This window comes from Dendroctonus ponderosae, unplaced genomic scaffold (genome assembly GCF_020466585.1).
Source record: "Dendroctonus ponderosae isolate FM_Combo_2020 unplaced genomic scaffold, Dpon_F_20191213v2 Dpon_F_20191213_12, whole genome shotgun sequence".
NCBI classification, from domain to species: Eukaryota; Metazoa; Arthropoda; class Insecta; order Coleoptera; family Curculionidae; genus Dendroctonus; species Dendroctonus ponderosae.
The window spans coordinates 1,692,402-1,701,274 of NW_026017316.1; the positions used below are offsets into that span (position 1 = coordinate 1,692,402).

At 44.2% G+C, this 8,873-nt stretch overlaps 1 protein-coding gene across 1 annotated transcript in view; it reads right to left on the minus strand.

Moving 5' to 3' along the window:
• Window positions 1–3,199, minus strand: part of LOC109544128 (TOX high mobility group box family member 3) — a gene marked incomplete at its 3' end in the record, with an annotated part of 49,248 nt that extends 46,049 nt beyond the window's left edge. Inside the window, 1 exon segment of the mRNA XM_048662860.1 lies at window positions 2,725–3,199. Within this exon segment, the coding sequence (XP_048518817.1) occupies window positions 2,725–2,793 (69 nt within the window).
• Between the last annotated feature and the right edge of the window lie 5,674 nt (window positions 3,200–8,873).

Consider the following 8,873-nt stretch of genomic DNA (forward strand, 5'->3'; position numbering starts at 1 on the left):
CCATAACTTCCTCACTCCTGGCCGGAATTTGAAAATTAAAAAAACCCTTGAAAGAGCACAAAACAACTTCCAAACCATGCGAACAAAATTTTTAAATCGACACGCAACTTAGCGAGTTATTGGTCAATAACTCCTGGGCCAATTTAGTGAGGCTTGCAACTCGTTCGCTCCTAACTTCCTTGTTCGTTGTAGGAACTTGAAAATTAAAAAACCCCTTGAAAGAGCACAAAACAACCTTCAAACCATCCGAACAGAATTTTTGAATCGACACGCAACTAAGCGAGTTATCGGCAAATAACTCCTAGGCCGATTTAGTGAGGCCTGATTTGCTGCTTTCGTAACTTCCTTACTTTTGGCTCGGTTTTCGAAATTGAAAATACCTTTTAAAGGAAAAGGTCCGGAGATGATTATAAACGTTTGAAATCGACCGAGAACTTTGAGGGTCAGAGATGCCAGTGAGGCGGACGGTTTTTCCCTCACAACTTCCTCACTTCTCAACCAATTTGAAAAATTCCAAATGTCCACAAAAGAGGAAGAAATACGCTTTATAAAATGGCTTCAGTGTTGCAAATCAGTCTAGAAATGTTCGACTTGGAGGCAAACTCAAACTGCGGATTCCGGAATTTAGTGAGGGGGTGAATTTGGCAACTAACTTCCGGGTGCACTTCCAGCCTCACTTGGTGAGGACCAACAGAAACTGCAGTGGAACCTGCCGATAATCGACGAAAACTTGATGCAAATCGTTTAAGTTGCGCTTTTCCGGAAAACATTTAGCGGCGCCCGTCCAGCCAGTTTAGTGAGGGCCGCCTTGTTTCGCCCATAACTTCCTCACTCCTGGCCGCAATTTGAAAATTAAAAAACCCCTTGAAAGAGCACAAAACATCCTTCGAACATCCAAACTAATTTTTTAAATCGACACGCAACTAAGCGAGTTATTGGCCAGTAACTCCTGGGACGATTTAGTGAGGCTAGATTTGCTGCTTTCGTAACTTCCTTACTTTTGGCTCGATTTTCAAAATTATAAATTCCTTTTAAAGAAAAAGATCCAGAGATCTTAATAATCGTTTGAAATCGACCGAGAACTTTGAGGGTCAGAGATGCCAGTGAGGCGGACGGTTTTTCCCTCACAACTTCCTCACTTCTCAACCAATTTGAAAAATTCCAAATGTCCACGAAAGAGGAAGAAATACGCTTTATAAAATGGGGTCAGTGTTGCAAATCCGTCTAGAAATGTTCAACTTGGAGACAAACGCAAACTGCGGATTCCGGAATTTAGTGAGGAGGTGAATTTGGCAACGAACTTCCGGGCGCACTTCCAGCCTCACTTGGTGAGGACCAACAGAAACTGCAGTGGAACCTGCCGATAATCGACGAAAACTTGATGCAAATCGCTTAAGTTGCGCTTTTCCGGAAAACATTCAGCGGCGCCCGTCCAGCCAGTTTAGTGAGGGCCGCCTTGTTTCGCCCATAACTTCCTCACCCCTGGCCGGAATTTCAAAATTTAAAAACCCCTTGAAAGAGCACAAAACAACCTTCGAACATCCGAACTAATTTTTTAAATCGACCTGCAAATAAGCGAGTTATTTTCAAATAACTCCTGGGACGATTTAGTGAGGCTAGATTTGCTGCTTTCGCAACTTCCTTACTTTTGGCTCGATTTTCGAAATTGAAAATTTGTTTTGAAGAAAAAGGTCCAGAGATCATAATAAACGCTTGAAATCGACCGAAAACTTCGAGGGTCAGAGATGCCAGTGAGGCGGACAGTTTTTCCGTCACAACTTCCTCACTTCTCAAGCAATTTGAAAAATTCCAAAGGTACACAAAAGAGGAAGAAACACGCTTCATAAAATGGTCCCACGGTTGCAAATCCGTCGCGAAATAATCGACTTGGAGACAAACTCAAACTGCGGATTCCGGAATTTAGTGAGGGGGTGAACTTGGCAACTAACTTCCGGGCGCACTTCCAGTCTCACTTGGTGAGAACAAGCAGAAACTGCAGTGGAAACTGCCAATAATCGACATAAACTTGATGCAAATCGCTTAAGTTTGAGCTTTTCCGGAAAACATTCAGCGGCGCCCGTCCAGCCAGTTTAGTGAGGGCCGCCTTGTTTCGCCCATAACTTTCTCACTCCTGCCCGGATTTTGAAAATTAAAAAACCCCTTGAAAGAGCACAAAACAACCTTCGAATATCCGCACAAATTTTTTAAATCGACAAGCAACTAAGCGAGTTATCGACAAATAACTCCTGGGCCAATTTAGTGAGGCTTGCAACTCGTAACTTCCCTGTTCGTAGCCGGAATTTGAAAATTCCAAAACTCCTTTAAAGAGCACAACACAGCCTACAAATGATCCAAACAAGACTTTTAAATCATCGTGTAACTAAACGAGTTATTTTGCAAATAACTCCTGGGCCGATTTAGTGAGGGCCGCCTTGTTTCGCCCATAACTTCCTCACCAGTGGCCGGAATTTAACAATTCCAAAAGCCCCGTAAAGAGCACAGAGTGGCCCTCAGAACCCGCAACAGAAAATTTCCCAATCATGGGGCAACCAAGCGGGTGACTGGCCCACAAAGTCAGATTTAGTGAGGTCGGTCGCGCCACTCACTCCACCAGAGGAGTTTTAGCCAAAATGCACCGGCCAACTAGTGGCCGACGGCAAGCGGCCTACAAGAGCGCGTCCCGGCCGGAAAATTGGCCCGTTTAAAGGGAAAAGGGATCGGTACCTTGTATAAGTACTGGTCGAACATCCTGCAAACGTCAATATCACTACCGACGCAGTAGGTGGCTTCCATGCTATCACAATTCCCGATGAGAGTCGTGATCGAAGCCACAATCGGCTTTAAATGTTCCAGCGTTGTGGCTGTTTGGGGACGACGACGTAGACTCGAATCCAGAATAATCCAGCAACGTGTCACAACACGTCGAAAGGCACAGAACGCGCGGCGGCACCCACCAAGCGACGCGCAACGACGCCTCAGGAAACGGGTTGAAACGCGCACGGGTTCGAGCGAGCGGCGCAAAATGCGGCTCTCGACACGTTCAGTCGGGTTCGCGTCGTGCCGACGTTTCGGTGCGTGTTCGACTGGAGCGGGCGGCTGATGGTTTCGGGCGCGCGATCGAAACGTGCAGGAAGATCGGGAAGGAATACGCGACGCAAACTCTTCGAGTCGACGGTTTCGAACTCTCGCCCTCCTCCTCCGGCTCCTGCTCGGCCGCTCTCCGCTCTCCCCCTTAAAAACGCCGCTCGAAAAGCTGCGCGCCAAGAAGGAGAGATCGGGCAGGGCCGTGCGTCGTGCTGCCGTCAAAAATCCGTGGAAAACCGATGAATCCCGTTTTTTCGCCGGCAGACTACATGGTTTCCACTTGTTCACTTGGAGCACAATTTTTATTTTTTTGGTTTTGGCCCACTTTTTTTGCCGGTCCAAACCACTGTGTTGTTAAAAACCGGGCGAAAAACTCGGTCTTGATCACATTTGCGCCCTTTTCTGGGGCATCGAGTGGGATTTTTTCCCGAATTGCGCCTTTGAAGACTTTCGAGGAAATGGCAACAGCGCTGTTTGCTAAGATTGCCGATATCTGCCAAAACAAAAATTCTGTGTAAATTTCGAGCACGCCACTAGATCGAGGGGCCCGATGGCCATAAAAAAGCTTCTATGGACTTTTGCGCCAAAACCACTAATAAGCAAGCCATTGAGGAAAAACGCATTGCTCCCCGTCGAAATCGGAAACTTTTCATCGTTCCCCTGTAGTGATGGGCTTTTGCCATTTTTGGCTCGCTTATTGCACGTTCCTGCGTTTGATTGTGATTTTTTAATGAAAAATTTGCATTCCTTTGCTGATTTTTACCCAATTTCTTCGCTGAAAATGAAAAAAAGCGCTGTTTCGTTTCAAATGTCGAAATCTTCAAAAGTGTGAATCGCAGGAAAAATCCAAGAGCATCACTGAATAGAGGAGGCCAATGGCCAAGAACGCGCTCCCATTGACTTTGGCCCTAAAGCGACCAATAAGGGAGCTGTTGGCAAATGTTGCATTTGCTTGCCGGGGGCTGGAGAACTTTCCGAGATGCCCCCGTAGTGTCTCTCCTTCACGTTTTCCGGCCATCTGAGTCTGTTTGACCGAGTAATTTTTTTGCATTGTTTCACCAGTTGAAACAGTTTTTTGGTTTTGGCCCACTTTTTTTGCCGGTCCAAACCACTGTGTTCACAAAAACCGGACGAAAAACTCGGTCTTGGTGACGTTTCCGCCCTTTTCTCGGGCACCGAGTGGGACTTTTTCCCGAATTGCGCCTTGGAAGACTTTCGAGGAAATGGCAACAGCGCTGTTTGCTCAGAATGGCGATATCTCCCAAACCAAAAATCCTGTGTAAATTTCGAGCGCGCCACTAGATCGAGGGGCCCGATGGCCATCAAAAAGCTTCTATGGACTTTTGCCCCAAAACCACTAATAAGCAAGCCATTGAGGAAAAACGCATTGCTCCGCGTGGAAATCGGAAACTTTTCATCGTTCCCCCGTAGTGTTGGGCTTTTGCCATTTTTGGTCCGCTTATTGCACTTTCCTGCGTTTGATTGTGATTTTTTAATGAACAATTTGCATTCTTTTGATGATTTTTCCCCAATTCCTTCGCTGAAAATTAAAAAAAGCGCTGTTTCGTTTCAAATGTCGAAATCTCCAAAAGTGTGAATCGCAGGAAAAATCCAAGAGGACCACTGGATAGAGGAGGCCAATGGCCAAAAACGCGCTCCCATTGACTTTTTTGCATTGTTTCACCAGGTGAAACAGTTTTTTAGTTTTGGCCCACTTTTTTGCCGGTCCAAACCACTGTGTTGTTAAAAACCGGGCGAAAAACTCGGTCTTGATGACATTTGCGCCCTTTTCTGGGGCATCGAGTGGGATTTTTTCCCGAATTGCGACTTGGAAGACTTTCGAGGAAATGGCAACAGCGCTGTTTGCTAAGAATGCCGATATCTCCCGAAGCAAAAATCCTGTGTAAATTTCGAGCGCGCCACTAGATCGAGGGGCTCGATGGCCATAAAAAAGCTTCTATGGACTTTTGCCCCAAAACCACTAATAAGCAAGCCATTGAGGAAAAACGCATTGCTCCGCGTGGAAGATAATATCCCTAGTGAGGAAGATAATGAAAAATTTAGGATTTTTTCACATGGGACCGACAACTTTTCATGTTTCTTCCGTAGCGTTTCCTCTTTTCTCATCTTTTTTGGCTCGTCCTGAACTCCAATCAAAAACAGTTGGAGCCAAACATTGTTTCAATTTTTTGGCCAACATTTTCGTTCTTTCAACCCCACAGGATAAAAAAAAACTTTGGCGAACATCCGCGAACATTTGTGCCGAACACTGGCGAACATTCACGAACACCGAAACGCAAGAAAACGTCCGAAAACGAAAAATGGAAAAAATTCGGTGAATTTGTGCGAACGGAAAAGATTAATCCAGTGGTCCAATAGCGACTTAATGGCAGAAAAGGTAAAAGATAAAATGCCGAAATTATGGCTCATTAAATATTCGCTCGTAAAGTGAGCGTTTTTATTGGCCAGTTAATTAAACCGGGCGCTTAAAATGTATATTATTTAACGATCGTCCTGCCACCTCGTGCTTCGTTCGTGCATTCCTTATTTATGGCACTTTGTTGCAATCGATTTTAACGACGTCTTTTGACCTAAAAAAAACTACTGGTTAATGCAAAAAAAGACAACAAATTTGAACGAACAGAACGAAGTTAAACGAATTTTCGAATTTCGGTTTTGACTCAGAATGTTCTGAGCCTGGAACTGAGCGTACAATAAATTTACCCTGCTTTTACTCAAACGTTTTCAAGTCCACTTTCTACCAAATTTAACGAAATTACGTCATTAGTACGTCTGTGGAACGTTACACGGACGTTTCAAGTTTTGGGAGTTTTTGCGCAAAATTACATTTAACAAATTTTGGGCGCAAAAAACACTTGGGATTACGAGATCAACATTAAATGTACATTAGATGGACGTCAATAGTTGTTTGAATTAATGTATTTACTTATTAGTTATTTTCCAAATATCAGCACCAAAAACAAACTCTTTAAACATTGGAAGTACGAAAATTGACGTCTATTTAACGTACTTTTGTCGTTTTTTTTGCAAAATGTGTTTCTGGATGTTTTTCTGGACAACGAAAAATCCTTCAGATAAATTCCGGAAATTAGATCGTTGCAGCCTTCCGGGACCCGATTTTATTCAATTAGGTAACTTCAGAAGATAAATTTCAGACTCGCGACAGCAAATCACCAGAAAGAACCGAAGATGCGTTTGACTTCGTTCTGTTCGTTCAAATTTGTTGTATTTTTTGCATTTATCAGTATTTTACAGGTAAGAAGCAACAGTTCAAAGCCAAATTTTCTCGTGCACGATAAAATCGGTTAATGTTCGTTTCCGTTTGTTGCGTTCGCCGTTGTTTGTTCGTGTTCGCTTGGCGAATTTCCACACAAAACCTGCACTTCCTTCAGAAAAATATTCCCGAGAATCCACAAAAGCACAAAAACATTCAAATATCTGGTTGTTTCAAGCGTATTTTCAGCGGAAAATCGCCGGAGAATTCGGCCGCAGCGTCAGCAATGGATGCGATATTTGCACGAAATTATCACTACGGTCCAGCAAAAATTAGTCGGCTCGACCATTTGCCACTAATCGTCAATGTTTGTTCGTTATTTTCACGCAAACTTTGCCTAATTGCACGTGATCGATGGCAGGACGAAAAACCCGGAAAAATCGGAACGGGGAAAAGCGGTTTTTGGCCATCAGGGCTCGCAAATGTACCCTTTAAACTGGCGCGAATGTTCGCGAACGTTTGCGAACATTTCGCTCGATCATTTGCATCTGCAATGGCGCTATGAACTTTGGTTTTCATAAGAAAATTGTCTGTTGCCAATTTAGAAGCAGCAAACGAAAAAAGTACGTTAAATAGACGTCCTTTAGACGTAATACTTTTGACGTCCATCTAAAGTACATCTAATGTATTTGTAGTTCCAAGTCAGTTTTGCTTCCAAAACTTCTTAGAAAAAACCACTAAAACTTGTAACGTTCCAAAGACGTACTAATGACATAGTTTCCACAGGTTTGGTAGAAAGTTTACTTGAAAACGTTTGAGTAAAAGCTGATTGCTCATTAAACTTGCGGCTGAGAAGATTCTGATTCCCTAATGCCTAATTGATTCTGACTCCTTAAATAACGTTAAATTCACGTCCATTTCATGTACTTCGAATATTCCATGCAGTTTTTTGGTTGCTGATTTTTCGAAAATAAAAATTAGGGGATTGTGTTAATTAAAACAACGGACCTTTGACGTCCAACTAACGTACATTTAATATTCCCGTAGTCTCAGGTTGGTTTTTCTCCCAAGATTTGTTAAATATAACGTTTCAAAAATGTTCAACGTCCCGTGCACGTCTTTTCAACGCGCTAAAGACGTCCCAGATCGGTAATATTGACGTAATTCAGGTAATCTGGGGGAAAATGAGCTGGGAAACGATTGATGTAAATAACTGGTGGGAAAAGTTGCAGGTCTGAAGCTTCGGAGCCCAGACAATTTTCTCTAAGAAGTCCCATTTGAGCAGATTTCGGCCCTTGCAGTACATAAACAGTCTCAATTGCAGAAAGAATCGGGCAAATACCACAAAATTCGTAACGTCCAGTGCACGCGCCTCAAACGTCCCAAAGACGTCCCGCAAACGTCCTGGTGATGCAATTGGGGTAATATGGAGGAGAATGGTTCGGCAAACGATCTAGTTGAATCGTTGCTCAGCAATTTCGTCTCATCAGCCCTCCTCCCCAAAAATTCCCTTCCAAAAAAAATGGGGAAAACCGATCGATCAGACAACAATGTTGTAACCTTGAACGTATCACCAAATCGCTCGTTGCGGTTTATGAATGGCGAGCGTCGGCCGATCAATGAAACGTGGACGCGATTGGCCGGTTTTGTTGCAACAAAATTGATGAATAAATAATCGGAATTTCCGATGCGGGAAATTCCAGTTTTCCACTGTGGAAGTTCGTTTGCGGGTGCGACGTGTTTTAATTGATCGCCGACTGTTGTCTGTGTTGCACACGTGCTTAGTAGTGAATTGCGAGTAGTGGGACTCTTAAGCGTCTTAAGAGTCCCAACACAGTGTCAACTTATCGAATCGCCCCGGTAGAAATTCGTGGCCAGAATCGCACCAAAGAAGAAAAAACCGCCAGTAAACCGAAGCCCTCGAATGACTTGGCAAAGTGTTGTTATGAACTTGAACGTGGCAACGGCATGAATGGAAATCCCTGGAGCGGCCGGCGTCGCTTTATGGACGCCCGCCGACGCCTCAGCCGAGATGAAAAGCTGATTGTCACCATTTTGTTAAGTGTCAAAATAACCGTTTACGACACGGAACCGATTCGGTGGCGTTCGGCCCAATCGGCGTCAAGGCCGTTCGTTGCACCGTCTTCGCTCCGGTTTGATTGTTAAGCACGCAAACATTCTTTTGGCCGCTCGGCACGCGATTTGACCCACTGGGACCGTCGCCCTGGACAATTCCGCATTTGTTGCCGGAGAAACTAACGTATATAAACGGCAAAGAACGCAAACGAACGGAACGAACGCAAACGAACGGAACGAATGCAAACAACGAGCAGAACGAACGCGCGCGATCATTGACGCAATTGCAAAACTACCATTGACTAGAAGAAAAATGATGTAAAAAATGGCAAGAAAACAGCAACGAACGCACGAGAACAGAACGAACGCATGCGAACACTCAACGAATTTCACGTAGGGGCCAAACCACAAATGGACAAAAGCGATCTGAGTAATGCCGTCGTTGCGACGTAATCAGTTCAGACACGACGTGCTTTTA